This window comes from Oxyura jamaicensis, chromosome 13 (genome assembly GCF_011077185.1).
Source record: "Oxyura jamaicensis isolate SHBP4307 breed ruddy duck chromosome 13, BPBGC_Ojam_1.0, whole genome shotgun sequence".
Lineage (NCBI taxonomy): Eukaryota > Metazoa > Chordata > Aves > Anseriformes > Anatidae > Oxyura > Oxyura jamaicensis.
This window is the reverse complement of record NC_048905.1, coordinates 5,675,535-5,697,483: the sequence shown is the minus strand read 5'-3', so window position 1 is coordinate 5,697,483 and position 21,949 is coordinate 5,675,535. Positions and strand designations below refer to the sequence as shown.

At 41.1% G+C, this 21,949-nt stretch overlaps 1 protein-coding gene and 1 long non-coding RNA gene across 3 annotated transcripts; both read right to left on the bottom strand.

Moving 5' to 3' along the window:
• Positions 1–485: 485 nt before the first annotated feature.
• On the bottom strand, positions 486–11,657 carry LOC118173852 (kazal-type serine protease inhibitor domain-containing protein 1-like). Its single transcript, XM_035338779.1, has 5 exons — positions 11,321–11,657; positions 10,267–10,755; positions 4,595–4,755; positions 2,863–3,007; positions 486–2,015 (listed from the first exon to the last, which is right to left on the bottom strand). The coding sequence occupies exons 2-5, from the start codon at positions 10,721–10,723 to the stop codon at positions 1,882–1,884; spliced, it is 897 nt and encodes a 298-aa protein (XP_035194670.1). The 5' UTR covers positions 10,724–10,755; positions 11,321–11,657; the 3' UTR covers positions 486–1,881.
• A 4,645-nt stretch (positions 11,658–16,302) lies between these two features.
• On the bottom strand, positions 16,303–19,929 carry LOC118173853. Of its 2 annotated transcripts, none has more exons than XR_004754417.1 (3): positions 19,811–19,929; positions 17,349–17,533; positions 16,303–16,476 (listed from the first exon to the last, which is right to left on the bottom strand). It is a non-coding gene; the product is annotated as an uncharacterized LOC118173853 (long non-coding RNA). The 2 variants fall into 2 exon arrangements; XR_004754418.1 differs by lacking the exon at positions 19,811–19,929 and adding an exon at positions 17,842–17,958.
• Between the last annotated feature and the right edge of the window lie 2,020 nt (positions 19,930–21,949).

Sequence of the window (21,949 nt, the reverse complement as noted above, 5' to 3'; positions counted from 1 at the left end):
TGAATTGAAATGTTTTAAATGTGCCTCACAAGATACAGTTCCGAGACCTCCCTGCAGCTTTCCCTCCCCTATGGTTTCCAGCTTAAGTCTGCGTCTCATTTTCTGCTAGGTGGAATAACACCCATTTCCTGAATTTGCCGTTACTTTGGATTATGTGAATAGCTGTTGCTACATGCAATGCATTCACAATTAGATCCGTTCTTTTGCCACACTGCTTAGAGAGGGCTGAATCTTCTCCATCCTTTTTATGTTTAAGTGACTTGATTAAAGCATATAAACAAAACCAGACATTCTGCCCCCCACCCAAAACCATAACTACCAAATGTTCTGGGTATCAATGTTCCTTCTTTTTTGTATTACATTGGAATTGTCCCTAACATGCAGTTTTCTTAGTGAAGAGAATAGCTGATAATTGACAAGAAATTATTAAATACATAAGAAAAAACATAGACAAATCTAATATGTTTAATTTAGAACCTTTTTTGCTGTAAATGTTAGTGTTTTTTTTTTTGTTGTTTTTTTTTTTAAATACACATAGTTCATCAGGCCAAACAGTCGTAGTCTAGTATTTGATACAGTTTTGATACACATTTTCTCATTCAACTATTGTTTGTTTGTTTGTTTGTTTGTTTCACATTACATTAGCAATTGCAGAAGGCCCTGAAGAATTCTAATTTATTTCTATGACTAATGATTTCGAGATTATTTTCTGTGCCATGTTCAAGTCTATGCCAATAAACATTGCCACAATTTAGTGAGTGGTTTAGTAATCCAGTTCATTCATTTGCAACACAGGTTGCAATTGATCTTGAATGTATGACTGCAGATTAAATAGTTATAACAAAAAATACCCACTTAAAAATAGACTGATTCCTATCAGACAATTTTATGTTCAAACAGATAGTGAACAAACAAAAAAACCTTATTATACGTAACACTAAGAAGACCAGAAAGAGCCCAAAGCAGCAAAATCAGTAGTTGAATCTGTAGTCATTCATATTCCTAATTATAGCTTACTAATCTTTTCAGTTATGTAGTAGTTTGAAAGGTATACACCGAGCTCTGGAACAGCCATCTTCCATAAACTGCAGTCATTCCCCCCTCTTCAGAACATAAATAGCAAACCCAAATCTTGAACTGTTGCCTAGGCCAGTGGGAGGGAGCTGATGCTGGTAGGAGTAGCTCAAGAACTGTTATAAAAAGAAGTCAAAGGGTGTGCTCGTCTGCTTGGATGCACAAGAAATCTTTTCTGGGTACTGCAAGTAAAACAGCATTCACTTGCTTAAGATTGTGATTCAAGTTTCTATTAAAGGTAAACAAAATAGCCCCCCAAAAGATAAGTCTCACCCATGGTGAGACTAAATAAGGAAAACTTCAAATGAGAAGAAAAATCTTGCTGAAACTTACGAGAAAATAAGAACTAAGAAGATTAAAGACTCTTTTCAATCTTCAGACCTAGGCTTGTTGCCATGTGAACAGCCTCTTGATATTTCTCAGTACATTAAAAAAATAGAAATTGATAAATAGTGAAAATTTTGTTTAATGACATTTTTGGTAGACAAATTAGAATGATTTAAAGAAATTGTAGAATGATAGACATTTAAAAATAATACAAATTTTGATCCTTTCAGGATACTCAATAGGCAAGTACACATTTGAGAATTTTATTGAACAGTTTAAATGTATGAACTTACAACTGGTCTTATTTCTAGTAAGTAACATGATACACTTCAGCCAAAGCTGAACTCCAGGCAGGTGGGATACACGAGTGAGTGTGTGTGTTATCAGGGGAGCCATTGCCAGCACAGAGAACACTAGTAAATATAACATTGTGAAAAGTATTGGACAATATATGTATAAAAATTATTATTCAGAGTAGTTTCAATTTTCATAGTCCCCAGATTCATATTCTTCTTCATCCTCATCATCTGAATGGTCATAGTAGTCCCCGTAGTAGTCAGTGTCATAGCTTGCACTTCTACTACCAGCAGTAAATGCAAATGCCGAAGGTGAACCTGCACAGCAAGACATAATTAAATCCAGATTAAATTAGCTGTAAATAGGAATGAAGAGGAGAGTACATTTTTAGTTAAGTACAGCAAGCTCAATGTTTCTGAGTCCTTGTTAAGAACTATGCCTTAAATCATCTGCAAATCCTACAGACCCAAAAATACGAGCAGAGCTAATAAAGCTTTGAAAACCACTGGCAGGGTCAGTGACAAATGAGAAAGCCTTAACTTGGGAGGCAAATACAGACAGCGTCTGTATCCTGCATTTGCCAGCAAACCCAGTTCTCACTGGCCTCAGAAAGATGTTAGCCTGTGGGACTGGGCCCAATGCAAAAAATGTAAAGCTGTTTCTTATATCTTTCTGAATGCTATTGGTAAGGAACAAGGGCTGTTGCCATCCTAACTTTTGGAAAAATAAGCAGATAAACAGAACTGCTGTAGTTTGAAGATTGCCTCAGATCCAGCAGTTGTTCTGCGGAGTTCCTAATAACATCAAAGGGTTTCTCTAGGAGGAAGATAGAATAATATGTTTCAGATCTGTGGCTATAATCCTCAGCTATTTTTCTGGAAAATGGTGTCATTTGCAGCAAAATATGATGATATTAACATGTCAGTATTTTTCTCTTCCAGAATTCATAGGCGCTTCCGAATTAAAAATACCTAGAAATTAATCTCTTTGAAAGGATGAAGTAAAAGAAAAGCAGACAGAGAAGTTAAAATATGGAAATCTCTAGGTCATTTCTCGTATCCTTAATTTGCATTTGCATTCTGACAAACCCACACCCCTTGTAGGCTGCTTGTCTGTCTTAAACATTTTATATTCTTCACATCCAAATAAAAAAAAAAAATATACCATCAATGACTTTCAATCTTGCAGAGGCATATGTTGCACCATACTTATTTTTGGTATGGCAGATGTAGACGCCTTCATCTGATTTTCTGAGGCCTTGAATCTGCAGCCAGCCTGTCACGCCATACTTCTGAGGTCCACCTCTTGCCTTTTAGAAGAGAAAGAAATAGTGAAGTAGCTAGGAGATGTGATAATAGTTTTCAAAATAATTGTGTCCAGATTTAAACATTGTTCCAAACTTTGCTTTGTTTACCTTGCACTGCTATCATACTTTGATTCTCTGTTTGATTTTGCTGCCATATATTTTAATTTCCTATTTTCTCTATGACTCTTAGTTCATGCTTCCCCTGCTCAGATCTTTAAACTTCAGTGCCCTTCACAGGGCTCTAATTCCTGGTCATTTTGATGCTTCTGCTTCCCAGCAGTCCTGGCACCACTTCTTGCTGCTGCTTCAAAGCACTGCCACTTGTTCTGGAGCTCATTAATTTCTTCAGGATTAGAGCGGCATTTGAGCCTGAGCCAAGGGGCCTGACGAAGCTGACACTCAGCATCCAAGTGTTAACAGACAGAGCATGAGTTTTCACAGTTTGTGACAATCAGTTTCAACTGGCTCATGCCAAAGCCTCTTAATGGGGGGAGCTTTGTTTTCCAAACCAATAATACAAAAACAAAACAGGTAACAAATGATAGAGATGCTGTTGTGCTCACTCTAACCTAATGAGACAAGTGAACAAGGTTCAGTTTAGGCTCTGAATCGACCAGTGTTCAGGTGGGGCTCCATGCACTGTTGTTTCTAAGTCCACTAATACCACATATATTCATGCTCTGTTTGCACGGATCTGGATACGTTTCTAAATAATTTCTATACTTAGATACTATAATAAGGTATTTCTGTGCTTTTTCTGTCTATATTTTTTTCAGGTTGTGTCCCATGTCCATTGTCTTTTAGCTTTTCAGTTGTGTATCCAGAAAGCTAGATTTGCCATTCACTTCCCTGGGACACAGTCTGTTTGTGTTCTTTTGCCCAGCAGAGGAGGCATGCTGATACAGCCTTCAGCCTTACTGCAGTCTGCCAGTACATCTGGCTTTGTTAGCTCTTCTCCCCAGAATGTTATTTCCATTTAAAAAAATTAGCATTTTGATTTAATTTTAGCTCAAACTTTCAGGCTATCTCTGCATTTGCTCAAAGCCCTATCTAATGCCATTCTGCTGCTTCCCCTCAGATTAAAACACAGCATCCTCCATAAAATGAGCACATTTCTTTGTTTGCTTTTTGAACACATCAAGGACTGAACCCAAATGGCAGGTCTCCAGAAACAGCATCTTGCAGAGGAGAAGTTGAGGTATCTGCCAGAATTATGTTTCAGCATCGAGAACAGAAAAACAGTTGCCAACAGCCATCCTTCCCACAATGCACCTTCTTTTAGGTAGTAGCTTAAACATTTCTATTTCTATATCGATTCAATTTTTCCAGAACGATTCCTACATAAGGAGAATCTTGCATCTTTTCTTTCCCTGAAGATGGATGGATGGTACCCCTCCTGTTACTCCTTCTGCTTGGACTGCCACAGCAATGATCCCTGCACTCACCAAAGTCAGAATTCTTTACATAATCATAAGGCCCCTGTAGGATTTCTATTTATTACAACAGTACTGTATCCTGTAGGAGAAATTTGCTGCTTAGCACCCCTACTCCTCATTCCAAACCATAAGACATGGTAAATGCAAGTTTTACCTGTACTGAGATATGGGCATCATCTCCTGGCAGAAACATTTTATTCCCCTTTTTTTTCCATTCAAGGTGTGGCATAGGATAGGCTGACACCTCGCAGCCAAAAATGACATCATTGCCTGTGAAATTCTGGACATCCTGGGGTGGCACAGAAATCACAGGAGCTGCAAAGACCCAACAGAGTACTGGTTTAGAAGACAGTGAACAGCATATACACAAAAGCGTATAACATAAATTCTTGTTTTACATTATAAAACTAATTTTAATGTTCTCAGTCTTGTGCATTATGAGGAGCCACATGATTCCAAGCAGCTTTTAAAGCTCAGAAAAATGTGTCCCACTAAGGGTGAACAGGTATTTTAAAGACACGTATTTCAAAGTACCTGCCTGTCCTTTCTCTATGCACACGATCATGAAACAAGCTGGACTTAAGTGTATGTAGTTTGTGTCCCATGCGCTCTCATCGTGGGCTAGACCCAAGGCCCATCATTTTAGCAGCCAGTACTTTAGCACCCAGACCTTCAGAGGAAAGGACAAGAAGTTCTGTAGCAGACCGTCACGGAATAACTTGACCACGGACAGTAGTACTTCATTTCTGTTACATTTTGGTTAGCTTAACAGCTAAAATGCTGAGATCGCTAGCTTATCAAAACTTGTCTTCTGGATACCTCATTGTCTTCAACTTGCTAAAGTCTTGTTTCTCGCCATAACCTATGGAGCGCATCACAGCAAGTTACAGAATAACAGCGTTAATAGGTTTCACGTTTATCCTCACTTGCTACCAATTTAGTCTGATGTTCTTGTGTTAGGAGACATAAGCAACAGTAGCAATCCAGGTTCTTTCTAAGTTTTTTATGGTTTTTATAATTATCAGATTTCCATGTACTTGTTTCCTGTTATTCTTTTACCTTCAACGCCCTTCTCCATTTATTTTTTGTCTCTGAATGATTCTCTTCCACTTTTTCCCAAATAAAAAGCTGACATTAACCACGAGAGGGAGCCAGACCAGGGATTTGCAGACATTAAATAAAAAAAACTATCATCTGATGCGCTCAGACACTATTCAAATGCATAGCCCTCTATAAGCATGTGTGAGCATACTTAGTTTTAACAGGAGATGATGTTATTTAACAGGAGGGAGGAAAACAACATATTTACTGTTAATGCAACTTCCTTCTTTGGAAATCTCTTTGCACTTTTCTGCATCTACATGTCATCAATGAGAAGTGTTTTTTTTTTCTTTTTTTATAAAGTATGCTTCTTTATAAAGTTTTCTTTCTCCATTTCCCTGCTAGCTTTTAAAAATGAACGTGTTTTCTGGGCCATTAGACTTTTATTTAATTATTGTTTTTATTTTTGTACATATCCCAGATACTTAGAAACTTCTAGTAAATAATTAATGTATTTCGACTCAAAATATTTGAATCAATGTGTACAGTATTTATGCTTCAGCATCTGAAATCATAACATCCTGTTCCAGGTTTTCAGGCAATGTTTCTTATACCTGTGTTAGTTTTTAAGAATTGATAACTGTGCAGAAAATATAAGATATATACTATCAAAATTACCCGAAAAGCAATTATACAGGAAACTATCAATTTCCCTATTTATTAATTCCTCATTAAACACTGCTGGTACTCATCAAAAGTAAGGTTTTCAAATTTATTAGCCCTTAGATGCTTGTTCTTTCATAAGAATGGTACATTCGGAACCTTTCTATCACTGCAAAAATCTCATGTTCAAATCAGGATTGCCTGAGTATCTTGGATGAGATTTTCTTTGCCTATGAAAACAGGGTCTGACATTAGAACACACTTTGAAATATTAAAACTCAGTGCAACCCCACTGCTTTTAATGATGTGTCCACTGTAAGCTTCACCTGTAAGAAAGCAAGCCAAACGTTACATTGACTCACATTAGTTCTTTAAATCGTTTCTTTACAGAGGCAGCATACAAACTTGCTGGCAGGCAGATGTTGACTGGTTAGTACCTTTGTTCCGGCACAAAGGCCGGTGTCCTGTGACAATACTGACAATACTGAGGTATTCCCAAGAGCAGAGCCCTGCCTGTGTGCCTGTCCCCAGGCAGGGCTCAGCCATGTGAGGCTGGGGGCTCTGCCTTCACGACGCCACGTAACATCCTTAGCCTCCAGGACACGAGGATCTCAATTACAAATTACCTTACAGACATATGAGAAATTTGACTAGCACTGTTTACCGTGCACAGATGCTACTTTCATGCTATAAACAGCCATTTCTTCATTAACTATAAGCAGAGTCCATGTGGTAGCTCGGATGGAAATGTCTAAATACGGCCCAGGTCTCACCCAGCTGAGTACCTCTAAACAAGTACTTAAGGCTTTGCTGGACCAGGGCTGACAAAGGCTGGCTTCACCTGAGATCAAACCTGAAGCAAGTAGGAAAGACCACAATTTTGATCAAACTAAACTGCCTTTTCTGAATCTGAACACACAATGAATACTTGCATTACCTACTCAAACTTGAAGTGCCTCCAGAAATAATAATAAAAAAAATCTTACAACACCATTTTGCTGTATGTCAATGCAGAAAAATTGTCACGATTTAATATTTTAACAGCGATGTACAAACTTCATCTTTGAACATTTCAGAATTTGTGTTCAGCCAGATTCTCCCATGCATATCTGTGTGTTTGTTTTTTGTTTGGTTGGTTTAGGGTTTTGTTTTTTAAAATTGTCTCTTTAAAAACAGGTCTTTACTGGAATGATTAACCAGTCATTTTGATTCCTGGAGCAGATAATCTTTTCTTGATAATTATAGACAGCATTCTGATGCCTCAGTGTCTGGAGGTGAATGTGCTGTAGTTGTGCCTTGCCTTTTAAAATTCTGGTCACGAACTGTCCTCCTGTGTTACAGAAAATATAAACCAGAAGCCAGGAAAAATCAAAATTCTGTTTCACCTTTCATAATTGACTTTAACCCAATACCACTACAGAATAAGTAATTATATAGTACCATTTTTTTGTTTTTTAACTCATTCACTTTTGCTAATCTAGGTCCGATTTGATGAAAATGGCAGGAAATTTGGCAGTTTTATTTTTTTTACTCTATCTAAACTTTAAATAATTGCATTTAATTGCAAAGAGCAGCACCGCTAGTTCTGTTACTTCATTAAATCATCAGTGGTAAAGCTTTGAATGGGGATAGACTAAGTGTGGAGAGTCTGTATATACTCACTGTACTTAGTAACCTTGGTAAATTATTAGATAAACTGATCAAAACTAACATTTAGGAAGAGAAGGGCTTTTTTCAGGGTTACTTTAGGGAGCTAGGCCTTTTTCTTCCCTTTTTTTTTGTGGCAATAGACGAAAGATAAAAGGCTGTGCTCTTCTGATGAAAGGAGTTTATTGTTATTTATTTATTCATTGGTTGCTGTATACAATTAATCCTTTTGGCATCAATAGGAAACAGCAGATGCTTTGAAGGAGAAATAGCAAAACAAAGTACTTGGAGTTGACCGAAGGTTATATTTATAGATTGGTACCAAAACCCCACAGTGTTTAGTGTTTGTTTCTCATGCAAATCGAAGTCAGTGGAAAGCGAGTGCCATGGTGAGGTTGCTGGTCTTGGAGCCAGACTCCCTGTTGCCTTTTGTCATCAGCTGCAGCCATGAAAAAAGAGAGTCTGAATCACAGCGCACTCTCACATGCCCACTGCTGCTTCAGAGAGCTGCCGTGAAGGAGGGGCTTACTGGTAGACTCCTGTAGGGGACCAAGGCACCATGCCCCCATGGTAGCACCTCAGTGTCTCTTTCTGGGTCTAAAACAGCGCCTACAAAACGTGGTCAGCAGCTGCTCAGAGAAGTTGAGAAGAGGGACACTTCTCCCTGACCCCAGCGTGCCCAGCACCCACCTCAGTCTCAAATGTGCTGCTGCAGCTGGGCTCATGCATCAGCTGTGTGCTCTTCTCTGCAACAGCCAAGGTGACAGGCCCCCATTTTATTTCAGTGAACTCTGCACAGCAGAGATGGCTATGAGCTTGTCTCCAGGCCTCTGTGCAATTCAGTAAGCTGAGTCATCCCAAGAAATTCCTCTGTGTTCCTGGAGAGAGGGGCCAGCCTTTCTGGGGACCAAGGGAAGCAGTGGGAAAACACTGGGGCTGATGCCTGCATGCAGAAGAGCTGAGCTTGTTCCTCTTGCTTGATGAGCAGTGTTACACATCTCAGAGGTAGCTCCAAGGCCAAATTACTGCCTTTTGGCCAGGTCTGTTTAATTAATTCGAGCAAACCATTGCTTTAAGCCTGTGTGCCAGAACAGCAACCTCTGCTGCAAAGATAACATCAGCTGCTACTTGAATGGCACTTCCAACTGAAATCTCCCTGGAAGGGTTACATTGCACGAACTTGTGCTATTTTCATGCCAAATAAAGGACCCTACCCAAGGGCAAAGAGGCTTTCAGTCATACCAGGAACTGGTGCGCAGTGAGTTTTCTGAATGTCTCTTTACTGACAAGCCTCGCTTCCCAGCTTAATGCCCTAATGGCGAATAGGGGATTCTTCAATGGATGTTGCTTTTGCAACTAGAGAACCAGGAAAGAAGTCTGGTGTTAGCTGCTCATCACTCTTCCCTTTAAGTATTCAATGTCCAGCGTTCATTCAATATAAAAGCACAGTATATGGTCTAAACTGGAGGCAACAGACTGCTAGCAAGGAGTGGGTGAAATGGACCTGAATTACTCTCATACATGGACTTTTGCCAGAGATGCAAGTTCGGATTCACACAATTGTGACCCATTTGTGACTCAGAAACCCCTTCTACTGATTTCATATGAGGAAATATTTCATGAACTTCCTTTTTTTCTTTTTAAAAGAAAAAACATTTCTCATTTGAAAACTAAACTGTTCACTTTTTCCTTTTCATTTTATATTTATTTGACTTAGGTGAAAGGTGCCCAGGAGTAAGGACCTGTAATAACATGAAGAATGAGAACAGCATATAAGCAGCAGACAGCGTTCCCCTCTACAACCCAGCTAAGAATCCTTCCACCAGCAATCATCGCAGAGAAATATTCATGTTCTGTAAGTGTCCTTAGGGAAATTGTTTGTTTGATTTTGATCTAATATGTTTCATGGGAACCTAGATTTTATGATGATTCCTTAATTAGACTATTTTGGACATTTTTGTTAAAATAATAGACCTATTAATTAAGCCCTATTTTCTTTTTCCTCTACTTCACCAATTACTAGATATACATACAGATAGATAGGTACATATATAAATGCATGCCTGTGCACACATGCACGTGATAAGGTCTGCTTTGCAATCACCACTTTAATATCAGATCAGTCTTCATATAATAATAATTATTTGTCCAGTACTCCCAGACTTTCCAACTGTTCATCCACTCCGAACTACATGCACAATTTTTGTAAAAAATATTCTCTGCTCTTTTAAAGCAGATTTAGTCGGTTTGTGTCTTACTGGTGGCCATGTGATACAAAATCCACTGTGTTAATACAGAGGCTTATAACTTACAAGTATTAGCTACTGACCCACATTTTACACAAAGTAGTACTGCAACAAAATAATTAGAACAAAAATGTAGCATTTGCTCAATGAAGTTAAGGCTAGAGCATCTAGTAACATCTAAAAATCAGAATGATTTTTTTTGGTTTGAAAGTGACTCTGTACAGGTTACCTGATTCACAGGGTCCTTTATGTTTCATGCTGATATTCCTCTTAGTTGCATAAGCCTTGTTGAATTGACAGATATTCTCATAGGTTTTCCCTTCAGGTCCGCAGATGCTCTCTTGAGACTTGCACACACACTGAGGTTCAGGGACTTCCCCAAACCTGGCTTCATCAGCATCCAACCTGCACTCGAGGTTGTCCCCGCATTGCCCATAAAAATGATTACGCTGGTCCAAGTCACAGATCTGACCTTCCACGTTTCCACATTCAGGGCAGCAGCCACAACGGTCCAATACAGTCCCGGCTGGACAGTCTTTAGGCTCAGAGCAAAGTGCCAACTCACATTTTCCGCAATCATCTCCTTCCCTTAAGAGCCTCCACCAGCCTCGATGGTACAAGGCAGGGAAACCATGAGAAACCTGCACCAGTACTACCAGCACTGCTGTAAACACCGGGGGCTTCATCTTGAGAATGTAACAAACAAGCAGAAAAGGTCCTTGGAGTAAAGCCAGGGAAAAAAAAAAAAAAGAGCTTGTGAGAGAAAAACGTCACAATCCTTTTTTGTTATACAATATAAATTCTACTGCAAACACAGGCTTTAAGAAGAAATTAGCATCAGATTCCTAATCTGGAACTGATAATAAAAATGCATACAAACCCACCAGCTTTTCTCTAATACAGTTTGGAATGTGAGTATTGCTTGCACAGAAACCAAACTGCCCCTTCTGACAGCTCTCTGAAAAGCTGTTTGCTCAGTGTCTCCTTGAGCCAAATTTGCAAAGCGTTGCTCTACTGAAACAACATTATATTGCAGCTATTGTACAAAGGGGAACAGAGCAAGTCAGTGCAAAATGAAGAAATTAACTGATAAGAGGATTTTTTAATTATCACTTTGCTCATCAGTGGACGGAGGTCCCACAAAAAAAAGATAAACATGGGTAGAAAATAACATCGAAGTTACCAGCACGCTAGAGCTGAGCTAGTACTGGAACAAGGTTTAAAACTAAATTTCATCCATTATTGATCTTACCTAGGGGTTTCTGAATTAACAATTTACTTACAGGCTCTTTACAAGCAAGGGACAATCCAGGACAGCTGAAACTGACTTTGAAGTCTTGGATTTAAGAGGAGGGGTGTCTAGATCCATTAAAGAACTCATTGTTCTCTGCCCATTTAGCTTCTTTTGAGCATTTATGGGTGCCTGTGGTTTGCAACCCAAAATAATGTGGGCCACATGTTTGGCTCTCAAAACAAAGTGCGAATGATTTGGAACATACGCCAACATAAACAAGCCATTGCAGCATCTTCAGATACACCAGAAGGAGGCTTTGCTGAAGTTAGATGCATCACTTATCTTTTCAGAGCACGTTTCTACCTCTGTTTCTTAAGACGCGGTTACACTGAATTACAAAGGAGGATGAAAGAAGTGACAATGATTTTTGCTCCGCTTTTTCCATGCCTAAATTTCTATCAGTTTAGGGATAGGGACTCGCAGAGCCGTTTCTCGCCAGGTGTTGTGCTTGCCTTTGTAAATATTGGGATTCAGGTATGCTCCCCAGCATCCTGCTGCATACCAGAAAGCTTCCTTCCCTCCCAGTCCTGAGAGATGGCTCATCAACAGAACAAAGCCCACAGTTACCATGTGAGTTCACCGCAAACGAATCTAATCGTACTGTTGGAGGCAGAGGTGAAGCATACTGGACTTACGGAACTTGCAAACGTGGCTCTACAGCACAGGTCAAGAATGGCCCCTCCCTACAGATGTGCCATCTTTATGTGCTTGTTACCTAAAATCACATTTTCAAGATACACACATATGACCAAGACTCTTAGTCTAGTGAAAAAAGACTAAGTAAGAGAAATCACATGTGTACACCTACTTGTCCTAAATATACACAAGTAGCTTCTTCTGCTCCTTATGTATCCACAGTTTACTGAAGCACCATGAAGGCTTCATTTTGTTGTACCACCCTTACATCCTCTGGTCACATCCATTAAGACAAATCTCATAGGAGCATGTGTTTACTTTCCATCCTGAACATATCTATGGCTTTTCCCAAGTTTAGGTTCATACCTTCTGCACCGAGCTTGCCTGAAGCGCAATAAGCTGGTTCAAGATCACTTCCTCCTACTGAACTGCACATAATGCAATTTCCCTCTGACCTCCATTGGTGGAGCACTTCTTAAAGCCATCCTAGAGAGACCTACAGGGCCTTTCTCATTGCTGAGTGATGGCTGGACTAATTCATTTTCTGACTCTAGAGGAGTACATTATGTGTATAATTGATTCTTTTAACATTCAGAGTCAGACAAAAAGTAACCAATGAATTTAATGGGACATTGATTTCTTGTCCCACCTTCTTATCCTTTTTAATGTTTTTTATTTCACACTTCCTCATGAAATTCTAATCAGACATTTAGTTTTTTGTTATAGAATCTACTCATCACTATCTATTTTATTGTGTCTACAGCTCTAGGGGATGAGTATCTAAAGGATAAAGATTTGCTGAGGCCCATATGAAGTAAAAAACGTTTGTAGTGGTGAAAACACACATACAAAATGGACCCAAAGCTAGGAGGGGCTTCAGGCCAGCACTGCCCTTGTCAAGGCTGAACTTTACCATTCTTCCAGGAAATGTGATACGAGGGCTGTAAAACAAGGGTACTAGGAACTACTTCCTGCATCCTGACATTAAGGAAACCCATCATAAATATCCTAGAAAACATTTTTTACATTTATCTGTGTAATGTAATCTGAGTTCTCGATGGATTTAGCCTACAAATTAAGAACTGGGCATAGGTGTGGTCTCATCTGAACAGCGGCCACTTGGTGATCTACAGCTGAAGGTTATTTTGGCCACTGATAACTGAGCTCACCTGGAACAAGTTGGGGGGGGGGGGGGCCGGGGGGTAAAGCAATGTGGTGCAACAGAGAGCATGGACACCAGCCCCAAATGTCTTCTGTTAGCAATGGCAGCTGTGATAAGCTGAAAAGAACATTTCTGTAACTCTCTATACAGGATGGATATGTGGCAATACAGGAGAAGGTGGGAGCAAGGAAAAAGAGTGCAACTGTGTTTGAAGAGGCATATCTAAAGAGACTGTCCCATCTGGTTCAGTAATAACATGCATTATTTCAGTATCTTTTTATTCCCTGAAGCTTTCTTTGGTGGGTTAGGTGAAAAAAGTGTTGATTTTTTTTTTTTTTTTTTTTCCCCACAAATCCTGATTTATCTTCACTCTAATTTACTTCCTGGCTCCAGAAAGAAACACAAGCAGCAAAAGATTAACATTGCTGGTGGAACAGCAAAACAAGCACAGAAGCACACCATCTCCTTTTCGGACATCTCCTTTTCGGACAACATCCCCCTAATGCTGTCTGGAGAGCTGATGAGCAGTGCACCTGAGGCCAGCACGACCCCTCTAGTGAGGGGAGGAGGTGAGCAGCTGCGGTGCGTGAGGGGAGCTCTCTACCATCAGCTGTGAAGTAAGAATGGTTTGGTGAACAACTTTGTTAACAGCAAGTTGAACAAAATTACCGTTCCCTCAGTCTCAACAGGCAGGGTAATGCTGAGCATGCAACATACTTTTTCTGGCCCTTTTCCTGATGTTTCTGTGTGGCATGGTAAGCACAAGGAGTTCTACCTTCTCCCTGTGGAAGAGGCAATGGGCGGTGAAGAGGCCTAGCAAAACAGCCCAACTCTTTCCATACCCTCAGACTTCATCTTCTACTGGGACATGGGAAAGGTCTTGCAAAATAATTCCTGTAAGTGAATTGTCAAGGAAATTGTATTCCTATTCATTTCCTGCTTTCTTCTTGGGGCCGGTGTTACGCTAAGCTGCTGAGTTGTATTGCATTATTCTGATTTGCATGGTAATAGATAATGTACGTGGCTGATGCAATTTGAAATCCTGTTGCTAGTGATTCCTGAGGTACTGCTCTTTCAGATGAAATATGTTTCAGGTCTTCATTCTGTATTTATTTGTGTCAGGAGAAATTTTACTTAAGTGTTTCTGAATCTGGCTCCTGTCAGGCTCAGGCCTGGTTTTTGCACAGATACACAAGAGCTCTGCAAGGAGTAATGACAAAACAAGAAGTTTTGAAGTTTCCCTTCTATCTTCTCAGTCCTGCAATGGTTTGTGTTGTTGAGTGGGTGGAATTAAGAAACATTAGTGTTGAGTCTCTTAGGTTGTATTAAGTACCTATTCTTGAGGTTCCTTTAGACAGAGTAAATCTTAGCTGACTCAACATGTTTCCATCCAAGAAACCTTATATTCTATTACATCCACACGCACACAAAAGAAGCAGTAAAGAAAACTAACGTTTAGTCTGTTCTGCTGGATAATGGCAGAGAACAGGCAGCCAAGCCCATTGTGTTAAGTCCTATAAAGCATTACCTGATACTGTACCAATCTCTTAGGATAATTTGTCTCCCGCAGTATCAAGAATTGAGCTTCATTATTTGTTTTTGTAAAAGTAAGGGGCAAATGGTGGAAACTAATGACCAATGAGGCAGAAGTGTTTGGATGCCATTTGTGGGCTTGCATCAGAAGTGCTGACCAGCAGTGATATGGGCAATCCTGGAATCTCCAAGTATGTTCTTTTTTGGTGACAATCGTATTTGCTGACACATTGCTTTCATGAATCTCATCATTAGTGCTGTAAGCACATGAAGTATAGCTTAATTCTACTGTAACATCATTATTAAATCCATTAATCAAGGGCAGGAGATCCGTAATTAACTTATTCTCCAGCATCAAGTAAATGATTCTACTGTGAGCTTTAAGAAAGCAATTGTTCACTAATATGCAAAATACAGTGGGGCTATTAGACTATAAGGCTGTGTAATTGTATAATTAAATTATAAATTTTGCATATTTTACTAATGAAATGTATATATTTTAATTATTTTCTTTGCAAGGTTAAAATGGGAATCATTATTTTTGTTTATTTTAATTTATTTCTTTTTTAAATTCTTACATCTCAGTTACCAAAAAAGAAAAAAATGAACATCTCTTCCTGAAGGCTGATTATCTTCATCGAAGGCTTTAGCTAGGCTTTTGTTGACTCATCCTATACCTATCTGCAGCAGTAGCTGCCTATAGATTCTTTGCTGTTTCATGTTTCGTCATCGTTGGTGACTGTAGGCATTCAGAGTTCAACTTGCAGTGACTAAAAGAAAGGCCTGCTAGCAGTGCTCTAGTACAAAATGCTCGGGTTTGATGAATATACCCTTATTGACTCCTTTTCACACAAATAAGTCTGAAAAATCCTTTACACAAGTTAATTTTCCTTCCAGTTATTTCAAGGGTTCGGGTCTGCCTCACTTCTCTGCTATGCTTTAAGAAAACCAAACTTGTGAAAGCTTTGCAGGTTTGCTCAGAAACAGCCGAGCCTCCAGTCCTATAACAGGAAAGGGATAGGGAAACATTTAGGGAATCAGCAGTAGGCAATCAAGCATTTTTCTAAAGCCATTCTTTTGAAAGGTGAGTTGTAGTGAGGAAACCTGCACATAAAATTTCGTAAGAGTGTCTCCTCATGTGTCTTGCCTATGTTTCCAGCCCTGCAAATCTTAGTTGCTTGTTTTAATCTTTCTCCAGATGCTTTAATCACAAATAAAAGATAGAAGCTATAGCCAGTGCCATTCTTCTTCTTCTTGAGGGAGGGAGGCAGGCACAAAGATTTGCCCACCTTAATCTTAGGGCTAAAAGAAAAGCCTCCACATGTTTTGTAGACCTCAGTGTTTTCACTGTTTTCAGGTGTCAAGTTTTATTGCAGCAGATGCTGCAGTTCAGTATGGAGTTCAACCTGTGCATCAAAGGCAGGTGCTGTTGACATCAACAGTGAGACAGTAGGGCTATCAGGTACAGCGGAGCTTCAGAGACACCAGAAAACCTACCGACCCTCTCTACATAAAAGCAGACAAAATAGAAGCGCACAAGAAAGGCATGTTTTAGACATCCTGCCAGCTGCAGGCCTGGGGACAGCAGTGGGGCAATGGGCGGGGGGGCCATGAGGCAGTGAGCAGGGAGGGTGGGTAAGCCCAGCCCGTCCCAGGACTTAGCCCTGTCACCTGCGAAAGGCAGTGTCTGTGTGAGCCCTTTGCTCTTCTCACCTGCCTCGGCTGCAGCTCCTGCCTTCAGCAGGGTGTTTGAAGACTAGCATGGTGATTATCACTGACCTGCAATGAACGTGCTCCAGGCAGTTGGAGAGGGACTGGATGGAAAAAACAAACAAACATGGTGTTGGCCCTAAGCAATATTTTGAGGTGCTTTGTCCTAACAAAGACTAGAAAAGTAGTATTAGCTCTGGCCAGCGGCCACTGAGGGCCAGCTGTGTTTGTGCATACCTGTCCATCTGTTTCCCACTGGAGAGACAGTGAGGGGATGCAAAGGCAGCTTGAAGCCCTAAGATGACACTGGTGATGCTAAGTTGCCTGTGCCAGAGAAGTTCTTTAAAAGAGCAAGCCACAGTGTTTGCTGGGAAAGTCTAATAGGGAGGGAGCTCTCTGGAACTTGCAGAAATGAATACAGAGTTATTTTGCTTGGCAGCCTTTACGTTGATGGATAGAACAGTTTGCCTTGTCCAGTTTATATAAGAGCAGCTGATACAAAATTACTTTATAGCTGGATATTTATGAGAAGTTTCATTTCAAATAATATAGCTTTTGCCTCTGGCGATGCTGTGGTTTAGCCCTGTTATTACTGGGAACTAAATCTTTAGGATATTCTAACTATAACTGCAGGGCCTGTTTGATCTACCCAGCAAAGTTAATATTTTCCAAAGCAATGGAAACTTTATAATGGAAAGTCTCATTAGCAAAAACTACCTGTCCCTAAAAGCAGCCAGGAAATCAGGCACAGAGAGGGAACTTCAGGGATTTTCTTTCAGCTTCAGAAGGGATGTGCAGATTGTGTGCGAGGAGGGGGGGCTTTTCTGGGGCTTTGATCTGGGGCAGCATGGGCACCTGTGAGATAGGTAGGCAGCAGCAGAAGGTAAGAAGGTGTGGGAGATGACTGGAGGAGGCTTTGGTGTGAATAAGCACAGAAAGCAAAGCCTGCAAACGGACTCAGATGGGCAGCTCTTACCACTGGGAAGAAGGTCTGGGAGCACAGGCATTGCCCCTCGCTGCTCAATTCCTGCTGTGCTCAGGACTCTGTGTTGTCTACTGACCCACATGTCCGATGCACTGTATGGCTGGCTTGCTCTTCTCCCTTCTTCCACAGATCAGTCCTCGTCTAGTTTCTCTCCTGGACTGCTACGTAGTGAGTTCCTAGAAAGCAAGACCCCTCGGGGACTCATTACATGGAGATCAGTAGTGCTGGGAGCCACGAACAAAGCACTAATGCTCAGAGCCAGGGTGAAACCAAAGGCCTCCCTTTCCCCAGAATCCAAACAGTAGCCAGATAAAGCCCACGTGTGTTGTAAACCCAAGAAGGGAAGTGCAGATGGGAAGAATTTGGTCTCAACCTTTCTAGCAAGGCCCTTCCTTCCTGCTGCTTCTCACTGGTCAGGAGTACCCGGGGAAATATTGCACCCTGCTGCATCTGCCCCGGCCTCACAGGCCTCAGGGACGCTCACCTCAGAGGTTCTGCACCAGCACAGCCCCAGAAAGGGCCCTTCATTAATGCTTACAGCCTCAGGGCCAGGCTGGAGCAGGGCTCTGAGCTGGATTTGCCAACTCTTAGTAGTCCAGGGCTAGTCCTGGCCCCTTTACTATCTTACTTCTGAGGGTTGCAATAAGGTGGGTAGTTTATCCATGGCAGCTCTTAGCTTTGCATATCTGTTCCTAACAAAAGGTATGAAAGCTGGACAGTGTGTTAAGTGAGGGAATAGGAGTGAAAAACATGCATGAATTGAGAAGCAGGGGTAAAGCCCGAGTCCATTTAAATCACTAGCCGACTCTCATTAACCTACATGGGCTCAGGATTTTACCCAGCCCTTTTTGCTGAGCTGGCTTCCTGTTTGAGTTGGCAGGGCAAATGGTCTTTGTCCCTGTCCAGCGGGGCGTATGTCAGACTTATTTTTTTTTTTGGTTGAGGCTGATGAAACACCCTTAGAAGTCTCAGTTTGTTCTAGCCGCAGAGCAGCTAGAGATACTGAGCGCAAACATCTTGCAGGCACTGAAAGTCATACGGCTTTTGCATGAAATGCTGACCTACTTGCGCTGAAGGAGATGTCTGAGAGCACAAGCTCTGTCTTGAAGAGCTGGTCTGGTCTTACATTTGTGATTACATTTGATGACAGCCGACATGAATCTAAACCTGCATTGAAGAGGCTTTCCTATAGGCGAACACTGGAGCTTATAGACAATGCTAGTTTAACAGCTTCCACTGATGCTGCAGAAGTGGATTGCTCGTTGTATCAGTAGGGTGAAAAGGATAATGTCTTGTAAGACATGACTGCAGAATTGTGACTGACTCCTCTTCTATACCACAGCACGACTGGAAGGCAGAGCTGCTCCTTTGCAGGCTTTAGAGCTAGGCTTCGTGGACTGCAGGGAAAGTCAAATGAAAATGGCAGGATATCTCCTGGGAAATCTGAACTGGTAGTGCAAAACCAAACTTATTGTCTCCCTGGGGGGAGGAAAAAAAATAAATCCCATTTTTTAAAAGACATTTCAGGTGGACAAACTTGGTCCTACAGCAATGATCAGAGCCACCTGCATGGTCTGACCCTACCTTCAGAGCTTTAATTCCATGTTCTCTGAAGTTTGGGATTTGTTTTCTGGGTCTCTCAATGGAATAAAACATAATAGAACACTAAATTATTAAAATTCAGCATGTTTTATAATATAGTGGTACTAAAAAAACATGGAAACAAGTGCAGGCCACTTCCCTCCAAATCCCTCCTCAGGTAGGGGTGCGAGTAAACAGAGGGCTGTGCAGCGTGACTGACAATGCTGACAGCGTGACTGACAATACAAGCCCACAACATGCTGGGAAAATAAAGAGCGAAGGGCTGCTTCACGCACCTCCAGCGGGGCGTGTTCCCTGCGCTGCCTCCAGACAGTGCAGCGCTCAGCAGACACGGCTGCACGGGGACCCAGCTGAAGTGCTGTCCCTGCAAAGAAGTCAGGACCTCAGCACACCTTTTCTTTGGATCTGGCATCTTCTGTGCGGTACGCTGATATCACACAGAAGCCTTCCTTTTGGAGAAAAAACAGGAGGAAAAGTCCATTCATACCTAGAATTAATTTTGCTTTCTTTTTCTCAGCTCACAAATCATAACTTTTGTTCATTTAGCTTATCAGCAGACACGATCACCCAAATGTTAGCTGTGCAAATGCTCTGAAAATAAGGATTTTGTTTATATGTATCTGTATTAATCTAACCAAGAAAATTAGATGTAACACAGACTCGTATGCTCAAACAAAACAACTTGCAGTTCAATATTGAATTCTTTTGTTGAAGTGCTGACCTGAGCAAGTAGGACAATTAAAAAGTTCCAAAGCACAGAAACTTTCAGAAAAACTATAGTTTAGGACACAGATCTCAAAAGGAAAAGGAGAAAGAAAAATATATAAATTTTTTTATTATTGAATACTCACCTCAGATTAACAAGAAGCCCATTGTCTGATCCCAAGTGTAATAACATCAGAATTTAAAAATGCTTTTAGTCATGAATGAACAGAAAAGTTGTTTCGGTGAAGACTTGGAGAACACCTGCAATAATTACCAACACTGAACAGTCTTTACAAGGTAGGACTTTCTGCCTTGCTCTGTGCTATAATACTAAATGCTATAAACAAATAAGAGTGATTTGTGCTACCAGTTCAATGAGTAGGTTTGAGATGGAATTAACATTTTAAAAAGGCGAAGTATTCCTTGCAGCAGATGGTAGTGTTTGCATACACAAATAAATACCTTTTAGAAATCATAATGTAAGCCACATGCTCTGAAACAATAGGATTCCTGAGCTGAACCCTTCATCTTCCTAAACATGAAAAATAACACCCTCTGAGCTCAAGCTGGCGGCTGCTGCAGCACAGGACCTGCTTGCACTGGGGTGAAGTGGGTACAAGTGTTGGGGAAAAACAAGGCTGGGGGACACAGAAAGAAGCAGGATGATGTTAAAAGGCAATATGTATCTGTCACTCGCAGTTACCCTCAGACATCCTTGTGTTAGCTCTAGAGAAGGACTGCATAGTCTATGATAGCCTGGTTTAGCCCTCTCCTCCGTAGTTATATTTTAAACTAGTAAATGAATCACCAAAATGTTTTATGCTGCCGTGGCTAGACTGCTTTTGGTCCGTGCTAGGTAGGGCAACTCTACGTAGCATATTACAAGGCTTTACGTTCCTCTGGGTTGCACCAGATACAGGCATTTGCATCACTTGAAAGCTCAACATACACAAACATTTCTCTGCAAAGGCTTAGAGTGCACACAAATGTTCTTACAAACACAAAGATTGTAGGAGTTGCAGCTGTAGGAAACGCACGCAAGGAAAGGTTATGGCAGACCAGGCCATCACAGTGAAACAGAATCATCTCTAAAAATCAGGTCAGTCTTTTCCTCCATACATGTGCATTTGGTTAAGAGCACAAACAAACTGGCACCGTGGTGGAATAGTAAACGTTAAGGGTGACTCCTGGGTCTTGTGGCTCTTCCAGAGCTGTGCTGCCAAGTTCCCTCAGTGCTGTAGGGCAGATGTGGTCAGGGGGAGGTGAAACATCTCAGCTGAGGAATGATCAGCCTGGAGCCCAGAGCTCTTTCAGAGCGTGGGCTGCTGCTCAGAATCTTTCCTGTTCCCTACACAGCATACACAAGACTGAAAACCTGAGGCAAACCAGAGCCTGTGTGCAGCACTTACCTGCAGCTTTGCTCTCACCTGCAGCGTACCTGTTACAAGCCAGTCCTTTGTGGAGGATTTCCAGTTCAATGTCCCTCAAGGTACCCGGTCTTATCTTTGCACACCAGTGACACAGAAGCTGCTCTGTGCTCTACACCTTTCAGAACGTGAAAATACCTTTTCTTGAATTTAGTGGTGCTTCTAGCTTGTGCTAGATAGCACCTGAAAGGGACAGGATTGTGCAGCGCATCATCCTGACCCCTTTGAAGAAGGTATGTGGGCTTGTGATGCTCATCTGTCACTGCCCTCTGCCAGGCACGTGTGGGACCACAGCAACAGCAGTCATGGCACTGGGCTGCTCCAGGACACGAGCAAGGCTAAGCTGACTTGGTTCACTTGAGAACATTTAATAGCAAAACTTAACTTTGGTCCTTCTGACATGCCTGATGTACCTGCAGTAGGATGGAGGCTTGCTTAGTTTGTCTTTTATTTTTGGTATCTGATCCTCTCTGAGAATTGATTTGACCACTGAAGTGGTCTCAGGACCACCAAGTGAAGATCTTGTGTTACAGCAGGACTTATGTAAGGGAGACAGTCATGTAAAGTGTATTACAAAGTGGTGAAGTCCATCACTAGCAGCAAAAATGATCTGTAAAAGCAAATAAATCAGGAGCCAACACTTCCTAGATACTAAAGGTTTCTGATGTTAGATCAAAACATCTTCCTCTGGCCCAGGAGGGCCAAAACAGTTCTTTAATAATAAAACCCTAAGCTATCTGAAAAAAAATTCCTTCCCAAACCCTTTTCTCTCCCTCCCTTCCTTCTTGCAGTTACCAACAGCAGCAGACTGAGGTGTCACTTTCCAGGGCAACATTTTGTTGCACGGAGGTATAAGTT

Excerpts from the sequence above, each read along its gene's own strand:
- LOC118173852 (XM_035338779.1), bottom strand. The coding sequence starts at position 10,723 with ATGAAGCCCCCGGTGTTTACAGCAGTGCTGGTAGTACTGGTGCAGGTT. Across the intron at positions 3,008-4,594 it reads ATGCCCATATCTCAGTACAG|GCAAGAGGTGGACCTCAGAA; the intron begins GTAAAACTTGCA and ends CTCTTCTAAAAG. Across the intron at positions 2,016-2,862 it reads AAGATTGAAAGTCATTGATG|GTTCACCTTCGGCATTTGCA; the intron begins GTATATTTTTTT and ends CTTGCTGTGCAG.